Raw genomic sequence first — 22,518 nt, forward strand, 5'->3', positions numbered from 1 at the left:
TAAGCAGATAGGGCGTTTTTATGTCCACCGTTTGTTGCGGGCAATCAGCTAACTTAGCGAGGTTCTGAGGTGGTGTCGTTAGCGTGAGTTAAGCCCATTTTGTGGTCGGGTTGTCCTCGCCTTTTGATTTAGGTAAATCATGTTTCACGTTGGCTCAGAGAACGGAGAAGGCTATCTTTGTCTAAATTGACGATAATTTAACACGAATATACGATAACCCAGCTCAGAATTGACAAACTCAAGGTTATCGCTAACTTGTGTCGTCAGCTTGCTAACGTGAGTTCTTTGCTCACGCGGTCAGTGATGGCCTCTGCTAACTAGTGTTGTATTTAAACTCACAGGCTTGTCTTGTCTTTTCATGCACCTGCTTTTGCTGTTACATACTGAATTATGTCTACCATGCATAGAGAAGAGCCATAGCTTTAGCTGGAGCTAAAACATCCGAAATTGTTTTGAATTTTTTTTTTCATTATCAGGCAGCATTCCTTTTGCAGATCTTGATACCTGATTAAATCTCGTCCGTCATCCATGTCAGTGTTGGTAGGGGCCTCTGGTGGCAAACTGCGTCACCGAGTGGGCGCTGCAGGTACTCATCTCTAATCTGCGCATTGGAAAGTCCAGCCATGGCATGTATGACCCAGGAACCAAAGAAATTATACTTTTAAATCACTATGGAGGCGGAAGCTAATTTAAACTCTGATGCCCAGGAAGAACTGAAACATCACAACGTACCCATCTCTCAGTGTGAACCGGCAATAAATATGCATGGAGTCATGGGTGATGGAAATGCCAGCCTTATGGACTCAGTTGTGAGAGGTGGGAGTGACCCCAGTGCATACCCTTGCTCCAGTCATCAGAGGAATGTGCATCAGAGATTCATCAGGAGGAGTCTTTGGTTCTCAGACAACGATGAACAGACCTTTGAAGCACCTGAATGTGATAACAGGAGTAAGATTTTGAACATAAACCTGCGAACATTAGTTGACAGGACGCGGGGGACTAGTTGCAGGATACAGGAAGGCTCCAGCACCGAAAGTCAAGGTGGGCAAAAAGACAGTGCAACGGAGAGTGCCAGTGCTGATGAGGAGAAGGAGAGAGGTGGAGATGCATTAAATGTTACGTGCAAGGATGGCAGTAAAACTGCTGTCAAGGCAGCCAGTGAGGAAAATGAGGAGGAAGCAGAGATGAAGGCAGTCTCCACATCTCCAGGAGGAAGGTTCCTCAAATTTGATATTGAGCTGGGAAGAGGATCCTTTAAGACTGTCTACAAGGGCCTGGATACAGAGACCTGGGTGGAGGTTGCCTGGTGTGAGTTGCAGGTATAGTACCATCATATTTACAATATGTGTGTGACAACAAATCATGATATCTGTTTCATCTGAGAGTCATCGTTATTCATTACCCGCATATAAGTTGGAAAAAGAGGTTTTTAATTTTTTTAAAAATTGCTACACTTGCCTTATTTCACAGACACTAAACATTGAAAAATAATTATAGTTTTAAATCATTTGTGATATTGTAATGATGACATTTCAATGATTCTCTACAAGAAGGTACACATTTTCCAGTCAGTGATTTATATTTTTGGAGGATTGGCTGGAAGGAAGCCCTATATTTGTGCATCTTGCTGTCGGTTAGGGTTCACACATCTAGCAAAAGTGATGTCTTCAGGGAGCTGTCAATCAGCCAGAGTCTCACTAGAGAGTCAGCTAAGTTGCAAATGGGTTACCACTAAATTTTAAATTGTTTACACAGGAAAAGTGATTGACATGCATTAGATGCTGAGAGAAGACATAACAGCATTTCAAGTATGATGATCTGCATTTTTGCAAATGCACAAAGTGCAATGTGTTTTGCATTACAGACACACAAGAAAATCACCAGCTTAGACTGTGCAAATATATCAACTAATTATTGTTGTCCTATTGAGACTGCTGCAGGGATTATCTGTCTTCCCTCTCTCTCCCAGGTGGTTTAGGGGGGACTACAGTCAGCTAACTGGTCCCTTCAAAGACACAAATCTTTGAATTGTTATTTATTCACCGTTATGATTAAAAATTAAGAGTGTAATCATGTACCATCTTTGCTAAATATGCCTTTTTATATTATCAACTGAATGGGCTGATTTTCTTGCTCAAGGACACAAGACAGGAGGTGTCTGGGATTGAACCACAAACTCAGTAATTAGGGGACGACCCGCTCTACTTCCTGAGCCCTTAGTCATTTGTTCAGCTGATAATGCACTGGTACTGAGCTCAGTCATTGGAGCGGACATTGCAAGAGATGTTTGTGTGTGCTTTGTCCTGGCAGTATGAATGCACATTATGAGCTGTGCTACCTCCTGCCTCCACCCCCTCTGTGCAACAGGAGGTAGGCAGACAGGAAGCAGCTGAAGTGCACTGTAGCCTGCTGGGAACCGTGTGGCTGTCCTGTGGCCTCAATTAATACTTTAGTTAGGGTACTAAAAACATGCTGAATCAGTAAGCAAAGAGACTCAAGAATGTCAAAAGATGTCCACAACATGTTTTGAAAGAATGTGGCAGAAAAAGACTGTGACCTCATCACAAGGAAGGGCTTTGAAGATAATGTTATTTACTTAGACTTGGTAGATACCGCCATGCTGAGGGACACAGGATGACTTCATTTGGATGATGTCATGTCGACTGATAGTAATGGTGAGCAAGCCCAGTATCTCACCTCTGTTAACTTGACTAGATTGAGTGGCAATGGGCTCAGTGGATGATAGAATGCAGAACAGGAAGCAATTTACTGTTTGTTATTCTTCCCCAGTGACACATCAATAATGGATGTTAATCACAATACAGCCATTCCTCTCTTACTATCATATTCAAAGTTATTTCTCTCCTTTTATGTAGTCTTTAGCTTTCCAGCCGCTTCCCCTTTTCCATTATTGGTCAAAATATTTTTTTCTGACCTGATCAACTGAACTTGCTGTTTTGATAAGGACCTTTGCTTAAAAGGACATATTTTTCAATCTACTTAAATGTTATGGGCTTGTTCTTATTTTCTCTAAGCTGCTTGAGAGTTCATGATGATGAATCCCTTCTGTATAATAGTCTGTCCAGTGAACTGAAGCATCTAAAGTACTTTACAACAAGTAGTTTGATATTAAAATATCTGCAGTGCTATCAGTTAATGCAAAAACTTAAAACAAGTTTTTGTTTGTTTGTTTGTTTGTTTGTTTGTTTTTAGGACTGTAACTAATGATTAATTGTATTATGAACTAATTTAGTTTCTCTATTAGTTGTGCACATTTTCCCTCAAATGCACAGATTGATCAGCCATGACCAGAGATCAGCCAATCAGTGTCAGTATGTCTGATTCCATGCTGGATAGCACAATGATTCATGCCATGGATGGGGCGCCATGGCATGGTGTTGCTGGTTCACTCCTCACTTCCCCCAGTGACCATGTCCAAGTGTCCTTGAGCAAGATACTGAATCCATAATTGCTCCTGATGAGTAGGATGGCACTTTGTATGGCACCTTCCACCATCAGTGTGTGTGAATGAGTGATTGAGACAATACTGTAAAGCACTTTGATTGCTGCTGAGGTAGAAAGGCTCAATATAAAAATTAGTCCATTTACCATTTCCATTACCATGGATGAGGAAGTGTACTAAAGTTAGTAAGATTGTTAGAAGATAAACATTGTCTATTCCCAGCCAAAGCAAGTTAGACAGCAAGCTACAATCTAATTTTTATCAAAACAAGCTGGCCTTTATGCAGCACAGTCTACAAAATGCAGCACCAAAACAAACTTAGCATCTAACATGTAGTGCCACCAAAATCACTTGTGAGTAGTGTAGACACCAGCAGAACCCTGAAGGAAAGCCTGTGTTGCAGTTTATGTTTGATTTAATACTGATTTGTTACATTTGACATGTTGTGATTTTTGTCTTTGGTATGCAACCTTCAAATGTAGAATTACATTAGGCCATATCACTATTTTGATAAAACAAATTATTCAGACCTAGCCCGGGAATTGCTAGAATAGGGTTAAATTGAGCATTTATCTTTACATAAATTTAACCCTATTCTAGCAAGTGTATACATACCACCAAACTGTGGTGGCTCTTTGTGTTTTGTTTTTAGCTCTTTTACAGGACAATGCATTTGAGAGTATAAATTGACATTTCTTGGCAGTTTTTCTGTTAGTCATCATCATTCCTACCATATTTGCGGCTGGCACTTTCTGCATTCTGGAGCTACAAAGAAGTAATGCAGAAAGGAAAAACATCTTTGTGAACTTAACACACTTTGTGAATAGTTGAAAGGCAAAATACACAGTTAAGGTGAAGTATCAACTTACAATATTTTGAGATGCTTTCTTTTATGCCAAATTTGAGTCGGTGCACTAACCATGTTAACCTTATTAAGTAGTTTGATTTGTGACATTGCACAAGAATCCATCTTGCACAGTTTAAAAGAACAATTGCAGCTCCTGCATATGTCAGAATTGGAAAGTGTTTTAAAGAAATAGAATGCCACTGAAGGCTTTTCTTTGTGGAGATGAGGCTTTTGCTCTTCTGCTGACTGGCTTCAGCCTTTGCATAAGTTTGTTGATCTGATTTGTTGAAGTTAGGTGATAGACAGATGGTTCATCCAAGCACCTGCCGAGTTTTTCTTGAGCGTTTGCCCTTTACCAAAAAATTTCCACAGAGGACTTCCCTGATAGTTCCATGCAACAAACTGTCTGGTGTTCGTTCACTAATCATGGTCTGTTGACTGTTCATTTTAGTGTAGAAATTAAGATGTCATATTGACTTTTTCAAAGAGAATCTGAGTATGTAGCTCTATAGGACTTAACCAGCTGCAGGCTTAATGTTATTTCATGCAGTAAAGGCTGTTGGTCTCAGTCAAAAATCCACACATTCCACTGTTTACTGTTTCAAAGTAGTACAATTGTACAGCTTGTCTTGAGTTTGCATCAACAGCACTGAATTTTTTTTTTTACTTTTTGTTTACTCTTTAGAATTGCATGTAGATGATGCCACCTTCACCTTGTTCAGGAAACTATGGTGAAAATGACACAGTTGTCTATGTAAGACAGTGAAGCAGATTTGACTGTGATTATACACTGTATTCACTCTGTGCACTTGTCACATCTGGTCTTGTATTTGTTCTCTCCCTCCACCCCCCCACCCCCCATTACTTCTCATGCCCATCCTCCTCCATATCTCAGTTTCTGTGCCAGGCCTCTGGCATAACACAGATGTCCTCAGCGCAGCAAAGATGTTAATCTTTGTGAAACATGTCTGTTGAGTTTTCCACTATTGAGAAGAAATATCTTTTGTGCTCCTGTTTGCTTTGTCTTATTCTGCTATTGCTCACTGGAATTTATTTTTTAAACTTTGGAAACTTCCATATTCTGCCAATTGTTTCTCAGTGTACAGAATTTATCACAGTGTTGTCGGCTGAGTCCACACTTGCAGACTTAAACTTTACCTTTGACTTTTTGCAGACATTGCTGTGGTATTTGGCAGTGAGGCAGTCGTGCTGTAGATGAAATCTGGCTCTCGGCTTGTGAGTGCAAAACTGACAATTATATTGTGGAAGTGTTGTAAGTCTGCCTGTCTCCTGATGTTTACTCAAGATTTGGGCTTTCTTGAAACAAACACAGCGAATGAAACTCCTTCTTTGTGGTTCAGATGGCGAGATTAGAGCAAAGCTGGAGATGACCATTTGAGTTACTAGTGAAAGCCCACTTGGCATAGTAGGCCCAGGGATGGGGAAGATTAGTTATACTGCCACTAGGTAGCAACAGTTGTTTTTTATAACTTTAATGTAGACCTCCTTGTGGGTCAGCAAAATCCAGCTCAAATTTGGTCAGAAACACCCTATGAACTTCATCATAGCTATCATTGTGTGGGTGGCCAATATATTTAACCATAGACCATAAAATTGTTCAAAAGAAAAAAACAAAACATCTGATACCTAAACTTATCTCATACTCCTAGTGCCTCCCTGTGGTTACTGGAAATGAGCCCAATATAGCGTACAACATATGATATACAGTGGTCCCTTGTTTATCGTGGGGGATACGTTCTAAAAATAACCCGTAATAGACGAAATCCGCGAAGTAATTAGCTTTATTTTTTACAATTATTATACATGTTTTAAGGCCGTAAAACCCCTAACCACACACTTTTATACACTTTTCTCAGACAGGCATTAACATTTTCTCACAGTTCTCTCTTATTTAAACACTCTCAAAGTTCAAACTTTTGCAGATTTAAAAAAATAAGTACAATATTAGTAAATGAAACCAAAGATCAAAACCTGTTTTCAAGCCCAAACATTTTTAACATATTTAATTTTAATGATCAATCTACGAGGTTTGACACATAAGAAATTATTACCAGTAACTCACGCGTATTTCACAGTTCCTCTGACGGTACCTCTTTGTCCTGGTGCTGCTCCGCTGTGACGTCTTTTTCCTCTGAAGGCCTTGGTGCAAGTTTTCTACCCAAAACCAAGTTTTAAGTAGAAAACTTGCATACATACAGCACTTCAAAGTCACACTGCTCGCGATTGAACATTTATATAAATCTGGCTAGCTGAACACATTCTGTACTCCCTTAGCTAATCAGGACGCAGAACACATGTGCGGTTCTCCCTTAGCCAATCAGGATGCCGAACACAATGCGCGTTCATACTGTATGCTGTAAAAACAAAGCATGCAAAATTACACTAAAAAAACCCGCGAAACAGTGAGGCCATGATAGGTAAACCGCGTTATAGCGAGGGACATCAAATTTACTCTATTTTGTCCTCTCTTTATGTCCAGCATTGTAAGTTATGTTATGTTATGTTCTTCAGCACTACCCAGTGGATGCAGAAGATTATGTTTGTGCCACAATGCCTGCAATAGCCTCCATCATGTAAAAGCTAAATACAGTATGAACAGGTTTCACCTCCCCTCCTTATAGCTGGGTAAATAATTGTATGTTAATCAAGATAATATGGGGGAAAAAAATTCTTCGTTGCATAACCTCACACTGACCGTTAAGGTTATTAGGGCCTGAGCCAGTACCTGGCGAAGACCCTATTATTTTGATTTACTTTTCACTTTCAATAATTACTCATAATTTGAATATTCACTATAAAAGTCTTGTCAGAACTACAAGGACAGGGTAAAAAAAAATGTTTATAAAATCATGAAGTAAATGTAATCGAGGCAAATGGGAAATAAATGAAATGATATTAATTTCAAAGACATATCATCAAGCCCTACCCGAATGGTATTGTGTACACAACATATTATAATGTTGTCAAACTTTGAAGCATGCTTTTTGCGAACAACACATATAGACAATGGATACAGTAAGGGTGCATGTGAAGTTATAAGCATTATTTGTGCTCTTCTAAAAGTATCAGGTAATAAGCAGATTTTTGCTTTTTTGGTCTGGTGTATTTTGGATGGTTATATTCATATTCTGTCCATCCCATTCATATGTTAAAGGATACACGCAATAGACAAACTACATTAACATAACATTTTGAAAGTCTGCAGTGGCTTTCATAACAAACAGTTGATCTCAGTTTTGTGCAGGAAGGCTGACTGTGCTACCACTACAAATTAATTATGGTTTATTTGTAAGGCTGCCATAAAGAAAAAACTTTGTTTCTCACTTTGTGGATTGTGCTTTCAGTAAGAATTAGCAGTCAAATAATATTTAATTGATTTAATCTGCCCCTGACAGTTCTTGCTTCATCAACACTGTTTCCATTTGTTTTCATGTTTACAAAATCATTGGAAAAACACACATGTAGCGGTAAGGAAACAGACACGACTTGTCGTTGAAGTGGTTTCAAGAATTAGTGCTGTATGATTTGTTAATCTCATAATGCTTGTCAAATGTGCCCTTTTACATTTTAAGTGTTGTGCTGCAAATTCCAGAGTATTTTGGTCAGTCTATGCATGCTTACAATTTTTCTTTGGCTATTATTTTCTCAGCTGTATTTGTTGAAATGTGTTATCATATGAGGGCAGCACGATGGTGCATTGGTTAGCACTATCACCTCACAACAAGAAGGTTCCGGGTTCGAGCACGGGATCTTTCTGTGTGGAGTCTGCATGTTCTCCCTGTGCCTGCGCGGGTTCTCTCCAGGTACTTCGGCTCCCTCCCACAGTCCAAAGACTTGCAAAGGGGGACTAGGCTGATTGATACTCTAAATTGACCATAAGTGTGGCTGTGAGTGTGAATGGTTCTCTGTCTGTATGTGTTGGCACTGCGATGGACTGGTGACCTGTTCAGGGTGAACCCTGCCTCTCGCCCGAAAGCTGCTGGGATAGGCTCCAGCCCCCGCACAACCCTTAACAGGATAAGCAGAAAGAAATGGATGGATGGATGGATGGATGGTGTTATCATATTTGAGACACATTGAAATGCAGTGTTTTCCACTGATGTACCGGCAGTTATAGCAGTGGATTTCTGTCCTTGTGCCCCTTGTTTTGACCTTAAAAGTGATAATCAGAAGTGAATTAAAATAGTCTTTAACAGCTTACATCAGGTGGTCAAACTATGAAATTGTTGCTCATTGTTCAAGGAATATTCTAAATTCAAATACACTGCCTCATCTGATCATATAAACTAATGCAATGGGATTCTCATTGTAATTATTTGCTCTGTTTAAGAATATGTGGAAATTTTTGGGGGGGGGGCTAACTGATATATTAATTCTCTTCATTGATTATATCAGGAATCAGACAACAACATGCAGAGATGTTCCTTGAGCAAACATGTAATTCAGCCAGTATGAAGGACATACTGGGCATTTAATGACCTTTGATCCCCTCCACTCATTCATTCACAAACACACACACACACACAACAGAAAATCTTACAACACTTCATTAGCTCAAGTAATCCCTTTTGAAATTTAAGAAGGTTATTTGTATGCGTGAACTTAGAGCACCTCTGTTTCCTGTTAAGGCCTCTTGCTTACACTCAGTGGAATGAGCATTACTTTTCAATACACATTTTAGTTCATCTCTACTTCACAAAGCTCTCTGTTACTGTATGAAGAAAAAATGTCTACACTGTAGTAGTTGCGTCTTAAATCTAGCCGTAGTTTCCTATGAACATATATTTTAGAGTTCACTTTACATATAGTGCCTTCTCTGAAATGAGTTTTAAATTTAAAAAAATAAAAAATAAACAGGGACGATGGTTGTCAATCAAGTCAGCCAGGAAATCCTTGGAGGGGGCAGTTTTCAAGATTGGAGAATGCAGTAGCAGCTCCTGCCAGACAAAACTGCTGTAATGGCAGAAATGAGGGTTCAGCAACAAAGCTGGTGGGCTCCATTTATCATTCACTTGACTGGGATTTGCAAAGACTCATGTTACCACAGACAATTTGTGATGGAATTTTAAATTTTCAAATGACCAACATTACAAATTAAAATAGGATTAAGGCCACAGACAAGCGCCGCAATTAATACAGATTACTAGATTACAGCAAGTATTACTGGTCCATTGTGAAAATGGCTCAAAATGAAATAAATGTGTAAAGTTCCAGAAAAGGATTGTAGTCTTGAAAACAAAATTAAATCGCTAAACAAGAAAGCACTCCAGGAAGGTGCATCTCCCCAAACGGAAATATATCACTAAAATAGTTACATTGCTGTGGGCATTGCATTTGTTTATTCTGCAAGTGCTGCTCAATGCTTTGCTAAATGCAAAGTGATTTTTTTTTTAAATTTTAAATATTACTTACCAGTTAGCCATGGTTTTGCAAAGAGGGTTCAAGTTCATATTTGAAGGATGGTCAGTGAAATACTCCCATCTGCAAATGGTATTGCAAATGTGCTATAACCAGAAATCACAGTTCCAAACTGTTATACTCAAAATTAAAATCGGCACCCAAGTATCTTGGTTGAATTGATCAATGGGATGTTTCTGTCATCCAAGTCAAAGTAGTACCACGTAGTTGGTGATTGGCTTTGATTCATCAAACACAATGTTTTTGAAACTGGGTTTTATTATTAATAAGACTGTCAGGCTTTGGTAAATTTGAATGAAGAAGGCTGCTTCTGAATTCTCCAAACTGACAAAAACTGCCCATTGTATTTCCTTTGTGTTGTTTAGTCTGGATTGAGGTATTTTGTAGAATCAAGCCCATATCTGTGACCCTGTGGCCCAAAATTTGAGCGGCTGATAGAAATGTCAATTAGAGGGGGGGTTAGCCACACCAGCCAGTTCTTGTCTGCCCAGGATCACTCATCTGTATGATGTCAGCTCCAGAACTCACTGATCCAGGAAAAAGAGGCACAATAGAAATTCTCGGACCCTTGAAATTTGGTTTTCTGGATTATACCAGTCCAGCTGGCTTGATTAAGTTTTGGTCATTTACGTGGATATCAAGCGCATTCATGAATATTTTTATTGAATTCAGAGCAGTTTGCTGAAATGGTTAGCATGTGTAGGATGGCACCAAAGCTATGTTATAGTTAACTGAATTATTTACATTAAGTATCATTAAGCATGGATGTTGAATGTGCAAGAATGAGTATCTATTTATGTGTTGAGGATGTCACCACCAGCTGTATAGCAATGGTTAAAACTGCTTTTTCTCAACTAGGAACCCTTGTTAAAAAGAAATGTAGCAAACAAGAAAATGGCCTTTTTTGGCCAAAGACTGCAAAGCTATCGTAGGTTTATTAAATTTTACATCAGTTGATCTACAGAAAATTAATTGCAAAGATTTTTAAGTTAATTAAGAACAAGTAAATGCTGAACTCAGGTTCAAGTCTGTCATATATATAAGGGTATGCTACTTTTCTCCAATTTATATTGGCTAATTTTAAGTTTAAGATGTATTGTTGAGTTTTTTGATGGGACAACACAAGTATTGTGAATACATCACTTTGGGTACTAGAAAATTCCAGTGGGCCGTTTTTCATAACTTCTGACATTGAGTAATAAAAAAAATAAAGTAATTTAAGTGCACACCTAATTGGCTTCTCACAGATACATTGATTGGTATATCAGAAAGTTGCTGTACATGAAAATCCTATGTTTTAACAACAGTTCTCCTTTAAGTCTTTTTAAAGCCATTTAAAAAAAAAAAAGATTTTCTTTGAAATGTACAGCTAGAAATTTGTTTCCTATGTATCTTTGTCACAGTTCTTCAGTAAGTACATCTTAAAATGTTTATTTATATTATGTTTGTATGGGTTAGAAACACACCCTTGCTCTTTAAAGAAAGATTTGATCTTAACCTTACCCAGCAGTCGTCATGGACATTACATAAACGGCATTAGTCTTTTCAAGAAGCATGTATGTAATATTTGTGTCAAAGAACACTTTGTTTGGCAGTGTGTACATAAAGTCTATGATCGGAAAGAGGTTTATAGGAGGTTTAGTACTAAATCCACATTGGCTAACTCACAGTTAGAATCAACCAGACATAACACTCACACTGTACACCCATATGACAAACAGAAGTGCCTTTCATCAAGTCTATTGTGTAACATAGTGCTTCATTCCTTAGTTTTTCTGAGTACAGACAGTTTGGTTGGGTCTTTGATATGTCATCTTCATAACTTTTTCTGATCCAACCCCCCCCCCCCCCCCCACATTTCCTAGTTCACTCCCCAATCACCCAGCTAGCAGAGTAGATGTTAAATTATTTCAATTGTAATGCCCCCCCCCCCCCCCCCCCCATCTTGGATGGACTGCTTCTTGAAAAGGCTATGTGATACAAGTTTTTACTCTACCCATTGCCTTTCATGAGCTTCACCAGTTTCTTGTCAAAAATACTTGCCACCCTGAGTGCCACTTTGGAGCTTGGGTGTAGGAGTAGCACAGGAAATAATCCCAAAATAGAGATAACAGGAGCCTGCTCAGCTGAGAACTGAATCCAATTGCAGTTGTGACTGATGGCATACAATCCAGGTGTGAGTAGTCTGCTGGCCCATTCCTGGCCTAGCTCCAGCTTTTGTTACAGCAGCTGCACTGCAATAATCAATTGTTGCTTAAGTTGTTGTTGTCAGGGTGACCGTGTAATTTAACATCCCTCGTTCACGCTGCAACAAGGGTTCATGTCCCATAGTTTCATAACCTCCTTTTTGTTGTCTTTCTAGAATTTTGTCATGCTCTGTGCTCTTGTCTTTTTTTTTTTTTGTAAAGCCACTTCTCCTGCATGGATCAAAAAAGTGTGTGTGTGTGTGTGTGTGTGTGTGTGTGTGTGTGTGTGTGTGTGTGTGTGTTCGGGTACTTGCTACAAATCCAGGACTAGAATACGTATTTAACCAACAGAGTGAGGACATTTTTGGAAAGTGAGGACATTTTAGCCGGTCCTCACATCTTCAAAGGGCCCTTTGAAGCTCAAGACTTGGTTTTAGGGTCGAGGTTAGAATTAGGTTGTGGTTAGGTTTAGGGTCAAGGTTAAGGTCAGGCAGTCAGTTTAGTTGGTTAGGTTTAGGGTGAGGGGCTAGGGAATGTATTACGTCAATGAAAGTCCTCACAATGATATAAGTGCGTGCGTGTGCACACATGGAGGTTCAGCATTTTGCGCAAGTGATTTTTTTTTTTTTTTAAGCATCTTTGATTTCAACACAGCCCAGTTTTGTTTTTTTCTACAAGTATATCCGGAAGTAGATTTTTTACATATAAATCCTCTTAGTAAATTGTGTCATTTTTATTGAGTTTGCTGGGTTTAGTTGTCTGGGTATTATACTGTATTAGAAGTTGTTGATAAGTGTAATGTAAATCCCTGTCACACTATTGTTGCCAAATCCAAATGATGCTAATCTGCTCCTTGTTAACTAAGGATCAGGATGAGGTCAAGTTATTATTGAAAGAGAATATTTTAATGAGGGAAACAAATTGGTTAACATTGTGTTTTTATATGTACCTAATACGACTAACGCTAAAACCTTTTGCGCTCTTAACAAGTTTACACAAATGGTTGTTGGTCTCGAGTACTGCAAATATGTGAGGCACTTTCAGATGAAATGGAGAGAATATTTGTTTACATAAACCCTACCATCAAGATTGCATCCTGGGAAAGCTACTTTGTCATTTTTGACCAGTTTGTACCAAGTGTAAAACCTTAAGGATCCCTACATTTCTAACAAAGCAATAAAGCTTGTTTTCCATGCGTCTGTGCTTTATACTGACCAGTTGATTGGCTCTGCCTCAAATCTGCAATGCTGTAAACACAAAAGCTGAATATTACTGGCCAAAACTGCTGCGAACATCAGACTTTTGTTTGTAATGGGAAAGTGTTTGATTGGCATTCAATCCTGGTTCAAATGACCCCGCAGAAGATTTGTGTATTTATTGGCTGCAGCTCTGACCAACATTAATGTAGACCAAAAAAGAACAAAAAGGTGGACATTTGTGCTCCTCTATCAATAATACAAACATGGACAAAATTGTTGGTACCCTTCCGTTAAAGACGGAAAAACCCACAATGGTCACTGAAATAACTTGAAACTGACAAAAGTAATAACAAATAAATATTTACTGAAAATTAACTAATGAAAATCAAACATTGCTTTTGAATTGTGGTTCAACAGAATAATTTTAAAAAACAAACTAATGAAACTGGCCTGGACAAAAATGATGGTACCCTTAACTTAATATTTTGTTGCACAACCTTTTGAGGCAATCACTGCAATCAAGCGATTTCTGTAATTCTCAATGAGATTTCTGCACCTGTCAACAGGTATTTTGGCCCACTCCTTGTGTGTATATACCATAGAGGCAGTGAAGACTTGTCACTGCAGCATGTAATTTGGTGGGTTTTTTTCTTTCCATCTGTCACATATTCAGCTGGTCTGTGTTCAATTAGTCATGGAGAATTAAGTGGGTATTGACTTTTAACAACTAGCTGTAGCATATATAAAATAATAAATGAACAGTAGAAAAGTTTGTCTAGAGCCCCGAAATGATTATAGAAATAGGCGCACCAATATAACTCAGCAGAGGGATTTATTGACATTGTTTGGTTGCTGTATATCGCTTGCATTTAATAGTATGACATTTTTTATTGGTAAATATTCTTTTTGTGATACTCTGCTCCAAGCCTCCCTCTTTCTGCACTTTTATCCCTCTAAAATTTGTCTTAATCAACATTGTGACTGACCTTTATTGCTTTGTAAGGAACATGAAAGAAAGAGAAACTTATTCACAAATACAGAGAAATTATGATCTCAAGCAAAGAATAAAGAAACGCATTTAGATAGCTGTTGAATTTGATGTCTTTCTCTGCATGATGATGTTATCAGCATCTGTCCCATTCAGCTTGTTGCTTGTTGTCAAAGGGATACTTCCTATAGACTGATGCGCAAGAGAGATAGCCTGCCACAACACTCTTGAACCTCTCAGCTCGTCTCCTGTTGGTGCAGTCATGTGCAGTGGGTAATCAATTGTGGACATCGTGCTGTAGCCCTCTAAATTCATATGGTAATTTACTCTGTTTTTATCAAGCTGAACTTTCAATCACAGCAGGGAAAATTGGCTGCATTGTTCTGATGTCAATCAGGTCATGGGTTATGCCTCTCCCATAGCACACCACTGAGCTGCATTTTGTTATATTTATTTTATTTTGTTTTATATTTATTTGTATTTTTGTGTGCATGGTGTTTGAGTGTGGACACAGTAGTTCTGATGTTTGAGCATAACAAGTTGTTTTTTTTACAGCTCTGTTTACAGCCGAGCATTGAGTACCCTACAGTTAACTAATGTGTGTTTGGGAACTTGAATCAATATGAAGGTAGAGCAGCCTGATTATTACAAAAGGAATAATCACAAATATTTTTGAACATTTTGATTTCACAATATTTTTTTAAAAGAACTTTACTCATTTTTTTGTAAACATCATTCCTGCTTACTTGCTGTTCCTCTTCAGATATCTTGAAACCACAATTATCCCAAATAACTTAAATGTACCTGATAACAGAATATGACCTTTGCTGGCACTGTAAGGACCCTTGAGTGATCCCATCTTCCAGCCCAAACCATGCATTTTATTGCATCAGTGGTCTCAGTGAAATTTAAGCTGCAGAAGTAAGAGCCAATTGCTTCCAATCAATGATCTGTGATATATTTGGCACTGGTAACTCTTACTCCCATACTATATACTAGGGATGCACAATAATTTCACCATGTCATCAGTATCCATAGATATTGGTAAATTTTTTTACATATATTGGTATTTGTCTGTAAGTCTAAATTAATATCAGCAAAATAAGATTAGTCTCTTCATTTATGGTTATTGTTGTTTATGATGAAGCAATGATTTTGTGAAATAAAGTAAAAAATAAAACTATTTCCAATTTCACTTGTTTGCATATGTTTATCAAAATGAACAATACATTTGTTTTTATACAAAAATCATCTGTAAGATGAATTGGTTATTAAATATTGGATAACTACTAGGGATCCAGTATTTTGCATCCCTACTATATACCACTCAATCAAAAGGGGGTTTGAAAATATCAAAATACAAGAAGAGGAAGAACACTTGTCATGTTGAAACATTGGTGATATAATAGTATATTCCTTCCATTTTACATGTTTGCCTTGGTCAGCACCTCTCCAGCACCGGTGTTTAGTCCTCCTTCCCTGTAAGTATGCGGTATGCCAACGGATCACTGGGAATGGGTAGAGTTGATGGCAGTCTCTCAACAGTAAAGGTGCTTTAAGTTAAGACAACGGGTTTGAACACAATTTTACCATTACATGATATATTTTCCTGCAAAGTTCTAAAAACTAACATTTTAATCTACTGTGTCTGTACAGCAAAGACCCCTTCTGTGTTGGTATTTAATTCTGATAAGTCTGTATTACTGTGTGAGCAATTAGAGGTGTTGAAGTAATAGAGTTCCGTTCACAGATTTGATCCCGTTTCTGTGTGTGTGTGTGTGTGTGTGTGTGTGTGTGTTAGTGTTACCTGGGCACGTCCAAACGCTGCGGTACACAGCGTACCCTTTTCTTAAACTAAGTGCGCAGCACAGGATTGATAAGACTCTGAAAACTTTGATGCACCCAAACACCATCCCCATTTAAACCACTGTTTGAAATTCTAATGGAATGAGTCATTCTTGTTGGAAGCTCATATCCCTCTCAGTAACTACAATGCAATGAACATGTTTGTTATATTGATGCTTTTGTGAAACATGTTTACTGTGTGCATGTGTGTGTTTGTCTTTGGAATGACATTCTTCTTGTGATTGTGTGTCTAAATGTCTGCTGTCTGTATATCTCACCATTTTGTGCACAACACCTCTGGGCCTACATGTGGCATCTGAATTATGCAAAAGCCCCAATGTCTGCTGAGAAGGAAATCTGCAATGAGAGAGCCAATGGAGGTGTGCGTGGGTGGAGTGTGATGAGTTTTGGGGAACATACCATGGTAGGGGTAGTGGGTTTATGAAGGAGAAGCAGCAGGATTCCCGCAAGATGTGAGCAGAGATGAGAGGAGCAGGGAGCACGGAAGAAGTAGTAAAGTGGGGAAAGAAGGGAATGTCACCCTTAAGGGAAGAAATCTGCAGTGTGCAAGGGTTAAAATTGGCTTTAAACTGTCTGTCATTCTCCCTTATATCTCGTTTTAGATCTGTGGTTCAAATAAACAAAGTGCTGCTCCTGTGCAGCAAAGAGCACTTGGGGATAACCCAGCCCAACTTGGGCGGCCCCAGTACTAGCCCTCCATTGCTCAGCTCGCCTCAGTAGAAAAGGTTCTCTGCAGAACTGAATTATTCATAGGACTTTAAAAGAGTGCAGTGAAAATCCCCACCCCCCACATACTTGCACACAAAACCTGATATGCCACATTCACACGCACGCCATGCATTGTCATGTCAGGCCACTTCTCAGCATACTGCATCTTGCACACATCTTACTTCCTTTTTAGGACATTTAATCAGATTTCATATTTGTTGTGCTGTTGCATTGCACAAGGAGTTCACAGTGGTTGGATAATTAGATAGATTATATCTTGCAAGTTTGTCTTCATTACATTCCACAGTCTGTGTGGTGCGTTCTATGAGGGGTGGGGTCAAGCATTACATAAGTCATGAAAAAAGGGAAATTGCAGTAAAGCCACACTCGGTGCTACTCACAGCAATTTGGTGTTGTACAGGGGCAGGATGGAGAAGGAACGGTTACCAGAGATGTATTTCTGTGTGCGCGGGGGTTGTTTGGTGATGGAAAAGGGAGTGGTCGGTGTGAGGGGTGTAGAGAGGAAGACAGATTGCAGATATGGGGGAGGGGGAGAAAAGCAAAAGGTAGAGGATGAGAGAGTGAGCAAGCAAGTGAAGGAAATGGGGAAAGATGGAAGAGATCGATGATGTGTAGCCCTCAGTTGCAGTGAGTAGTGGGTGTTACCACGTTGATGTGCTGATTTGTACTCTGTGGCTTGTCACCCTTGCTTTTTTTCTCATTTACATACATTCAATGTCTGGATGTGTCAAAGCTAGCAAATGAAAAGACATCTCAGACATGTATTGTAGAATATATTTTATAAGTAACTGACTTAAAGAACAGTCATCCACATCAAAAAAGATAATGATAACCGTAATGCTGTGTAGGGCCCCCCCCCCCAAAGAGATTCTTAAAATTGAGTTGAAGTTATTAGTTCATGTAATAAACAACAAACCATCACAGATTGCTGGTATTATTTTCAATAGGGCTGCACGTAACTTAGTTTTCTGAGTTAACTCTGATTTGCTGTTCAATATGATGATTTGCCTGTTTTTCTTTTTTTTGAGGGGGGTCCTCCTAACATTTGTATGATAGCTGCATATGATGGAAGATTTGCATTATCACACTGCTCTCCTTCTTTCCACGAGGATTAATAAAAAAAAACGTTCGTCATTTCTCTCATTCTAGCTTAGCATCACTAATACACAAGCTAAGATCTCAACCTGCATTGCAAAAAAACTTCAATTCCTAGACAATCTTGACTTGATTCTGACAAATGGTTGGCTTTCATGGGGCAGTCCTATACTTTGTGAATATATATTTTGAGGTATATGGGGAGCAGTTAGCATATAGAGGTGGTTCCTATTTTTTTTTTTTAACATCATTGATGTGTGTCTCTCCATTGCCACCTGCACTGTTGGCCATAACTTATTGAACATGACAACCTGTTAAGTACATTTTGTTGAATTTGAATCAGCTGCAAGTCTTTCTATCATCAACTGAATTACTTTGAAATTGATCCCAAATATATTGCTCACAACTGTCTTTGTGGTTTGGGGTGCATCCCTCTTCAACTTGAATTTAAATTTTCTTTGCCCCAGAGCTTTTTTTAGTTGTTATATGTTGCACTGTTGTTGAATGTATTGGTCAGTTGATCCAGCTGCTGCTGGAATTTGGATCTCCACTCTGGTAACATATGTTGGAAAGTGGTGCCACAGAAAGTTCACAGTATGCAATAAGTAAGTCATGAAAAGTGAAACAATGTTGTAACCGCTACGAAAGATGCACCAATTGCGTTTTTCTCGGCTGATTTTTGTTGTTGTTGTTGTTTTTTTGTTTTTTTTGCTAGCTTGACCTGCCAATACCAATGTTTGCCGATTTCAATTTTCATAATTACAGAAAGTATTACTTGAACTGGTTCTGCCAAACTACAGTAGGTCACTGGATCCTTTGTACTTTATCAACTCTGGGGGAAAAAAATCTGCTTGAAAAGAGTACAAATGTTATTCTACTGAAAGTGGATTGCTGTAGTTTTTTTTACTTATCAAAGAAAAATCAGTTGAATGCAGCACCCAATGGCAGCTAGGAGAGGTTGCTGGCTTGCGCTTGGCTCTAAGCTTTTGCTACTAGCTTTAGCAGTTCTCCCTTTGTTATCTTCTGGAAAGGCAGAAAACAGGCTCAATGGCTGTTCCATACTCCGACCGCAACACTGATCACATCAGTCCTCCACACTGTTGCGATTTCAAGTTGTCTGCCCAGCTTTATTAACATGCTTGGACTTTGCTGATTTGGTCGTTGATCCACAATCAGGAGCCTGCACACTGTGTTTCACTTTGAAAATTGACTGGATTCACTGTGCTATTCGTGTGGTGATCTCTGGCTCATTCTGAACTTTGCATCGACGCACTGTCTATCAGAAATGGACTTTTTACTCTTCCAGATGAGGGGCAAGCCAGTTAGGAATCAGAAACACATTACACTGTCCAGTCTGTCACTGGTCAGGCTGTGCATTCTGAATTCCATTCCAGTCCCTGACTGGGCAGTTGGTGGATCCCTAACCACTGCCTTTTTGAGGATGAACTGCAAGATAACATATGCATGTTGTCGACTGACCATTGCTTTACCTTTGGAAACATTTTAAAAAATATTTCGGCTTTAAAAAACACACAAACCTTAAATTAGTCTTTTTTAACTTGGCAGAACACACTAGATGCCCGAGTTAAGATTGTATAGAGAATTGCCTTCAAGGTGAAGGCCTCTTCCATCCAATAGTTCCAACATACTAGCTTAACAAGAGCTATCTCTAATGAGAGCATCATGGTCACTCTGTTTTTTCCTCCCAGCTAAATCTGTCCTCTCTCTTCCAGGATCGCAAGCTGTCTAAAGTGGAACGTCATCGCTTTAAGGAAGAGGCAGAGATGTTGAAGGGTCTTCAGCATCCCAACATTGTCCGTTTCTATGACTTTTGGGAGTCGCCACTCAAAGGGAAGAAGTGTATCGTTTTAGTAACAGAACTCATGACATCGGGAACATTAAAGACGTAAGTATTGACTAACCGAATACTGACAAGTCCGTCTTAAAATACACAAATGTAACACATTCAAAAAAGTATTTACACCACAAAAATGTCAACACCAAATTCTGATTTACTAGACTCTTGGGTGTGTCAGAAAAATGCCACCTTTTCTGTTTTTACTAAAATACAATATCATCTCACAAGTCTTTACTCTTCCATTACCAACTCACACGTCTGTCCTTCCTTCCAACAGCTACTTAAAACGATTCAAGGTAATGAAGCCAAAGGTGCTAAGGAGTTGGTGCAGACAGATCCTGAAAGGCCTTCACTTTCTCCACACCAGGAGCCCTCCCATAATCCATAGGGACCTGAAATGCGATAACATCTTCATCACTGGACCTACAGGGTCGGTCAAGATAGGGGATTTAGGACTCGCAACACTCAAGGCAGCTTCCTTTGCTAAGAGTGTCATAGGTAAGACACTTTATCGTGTAACTTGGCAGATTCGGCAGACTTGGCAAATCCAACCAGTGAGGACACTTTCTCTCTCTTCAGGCACTCCAGAGTTCATGGCTCCTGAGATGTATGAGGAACACTACGATGAGGCTGTGGATGTCTATGCTTTTGGCATGTGTATGTTAGAGATGGCCACTTCGGAATACCCCTACTCGGAGTGTCAGAATGCTGCCCAGATTTATCGCAAAGTCACTAGTGTGAGTCCAGCTTCCGTAAAACCTCTTTGTTTCAGAAATTTGATTAAAAAAATATGTATTTGCAATTTTCTTAGTTAATCCAAAATGAAAGCAATTTGCATCTCATGATTGATGTAATGGCATAGTTCCAGAACAGACATGCAATACTTAATTTTGCATTGTTTATGTGAGCTATTCAAAACTATTATTTACCTTTCAGTCACATTTGGCTTTTGTTTACAGACAAAAACAGACTTGAATAAATTGCACATAAGCTGTTACACCAAGTACATTTTTAGTTGCTTACAAATTTAATTAACTGAAGAAGTGCATTTATCACAACTGAACTGCTACGGATATCCTCATCCTCACAGAAGTAAAGGAAAATAAGCTTGTTTGTGCTACAGTCTTACAAAAAAAAGAATCAGGAGCGTATTTTTTGCACAAACACTAATAATTTGAATGATGATCATTTAACTTTTAAGAGGGGTATTGTGCAGTCATTGATACACAATAGGTCCTTGGATTTTGTTTGCATGTTTTTTCAAGCACAATATCTTTTCTCTTTTTTTTGAGCTGGATCATCAGCCTTGTAATTTCTAGGGTGAAAAAACTAATGAGCCATATGGAGTCAGTGAGGGAGTCCAATTCTCCTTTGTTTTTTAGATAAAGCCTAAAGGCTGTATTCCATTCCAGTTCAATGTGTTCATCTGTCCCAGCAAAGCATACTGCAAACTGTTTTTAGATTTGTTTAAATAATAGACTTCCTGATTCAGCCATTGATTTTCCACTTTTGAGACTTGGAGGTGGATTCAGAGGGAAGGCTTTCTCCCCTGCTGTTAAAAAAGGAAAGGCCTCTATGCCCATATTAATTGTTGGAAAGCATCAGTGCATTTGTGTCTAAAAACAGGTTTCCACATTGTTACCAATTGCATATAAGAATGCCCTTCAGGGAGCACTGTAAGATATTAATAGGTTATTGACCAAAGAGACTCTGATAGCTGTATACTACTCCCTGAGTTCCTACATCATGGAGCTGCATTATGTATTAGATTAATAGATGCATAAATATCATGTCTTAAATGCAGAGATCTGTTTTTGACTAATTTAATGAGCCGTAATGTCAACAGCACAGATTTATGCTGGAGAGTAACTGAGAAAACTTGTTGATGGACTTAGTAAAGAAGGGCTTTCTGCTGAGCTATATAAATCTACTATTATCATAACATCTGACATTTTAGAAGCTAATCAATATTTATCACTCGCTTTACACAGTCCACTTGACCACAATATCTATCTAGTTTTGTTTTAGTTTTATCAAAATTGGAGTTAAGGTAAAATTTTAAGTGTTCTGGTCAACCAGATGTGATAGTCACCTTCCACATTATCAGGCATTTGGTTTTTAGAAAAGCAACTAATTCCAAACTTTCACAGGAAGATAAACACCACCAACTTCTACAAAACAGTTCTGTAGCATTGCTTACCACCCATGAGAAACAATGTATGAAGTCTTTTCAAAGGGAAAAATATACATGTTTATTTGTATAGTGGGGAAAAAGTATTTGGAAGCCACTAATTCTGCAAGTTGTCCCACTTAAAAAGATGAGGTCTGTAATGTTCATCATTGGTACACTTCAACTTTGAGAGACAGAATGTAAAAAAAAAATAAAAAATCCAGGAAATCACATGATGTATGATTTTCAAAGATTTTGTATAATGGTGCAGAAAATAATTTGATCAATATCAAAGGTTCACCTCAATACTTGGTAATGTAACCCTGGTTGGCAATGACAGAGGTTAAATGTTTCCCGTAGGTCTTCACCAGTTTTGCACACACTGTAGCTGGTATTTTGGCCCATTCTTCCATGCATCTTCTCAAGAGCTGTGATGTTTTGGGGCTGTCGCTGGGCAACACAGACTTCCAACTCCCTCCACAGATTCTCAGTTGGATTGAGGTTCAGAGACTGGCTAGACCACTCCAGAACCTTGAAATGCTTCTTACGAAGCCACTCCTTCGTTGCCCGGGTGGTGTGTTTGGGATCATTGTCATGCTGGAAGATCCAGCCACGTTTCATCCTCGATGCTCTCCCTGACGGTAGGAGGTGTTTGCCCAAAATCTCACGATACATGGC

At 38.8% G+C, this 22,518-nt stretch overlaps 1 protein-coding gene across 1 annotated transcript in view; it reads left to right on the plus strand.

The window, feature by feature from the left end:
- Positions 1-571: 571 nt before the first annotated feature.
- Positions 572-22,518, plus strand: part of LOC147255737 (serine/threonine-protein kinase WNK2) — a 47,508-nt gene continuing 25,561 nt past the window's right edge. The window contains exons 1-5 of the mRNA XM_086213654.1: positions 572-586; positions 708-1,319; positions 19,546-19,718; positions 19,948-20,168; positions 20,250-20,407. Coding sequence (XP_086069780.1) covers positions 762-1,319; positions 19,546-19,718; positions 19,948-20,168; positions 20,250-20,407 — 1,110 coding nt within the window. The 5' untranslated portion in view covers positions 572-586; positions 708-761. The remainder of the gene's footprint in view (positions 587-707; positions 1,320-19,545; positions 19,719-19,947; positions 20,169-20,249; positions 20,408-22,518) is intronic.

Source organism: Aulostomus chinensis, chromosome 9, assembly GCF_037954235.1.
Source record: "Aulostomus chinensis isolate RoL2024-O1b breed Wild chromosome 9, RoL_Achi_v1.0, whole genome shotgun sequence".
NCBI classification, from domain to species: Eukaryota; Metazoa; Chordata; class Actinopteri; order Syngnathiformes; family Aulostomidae; genus Aulostomus; species Aulostomus chinensis.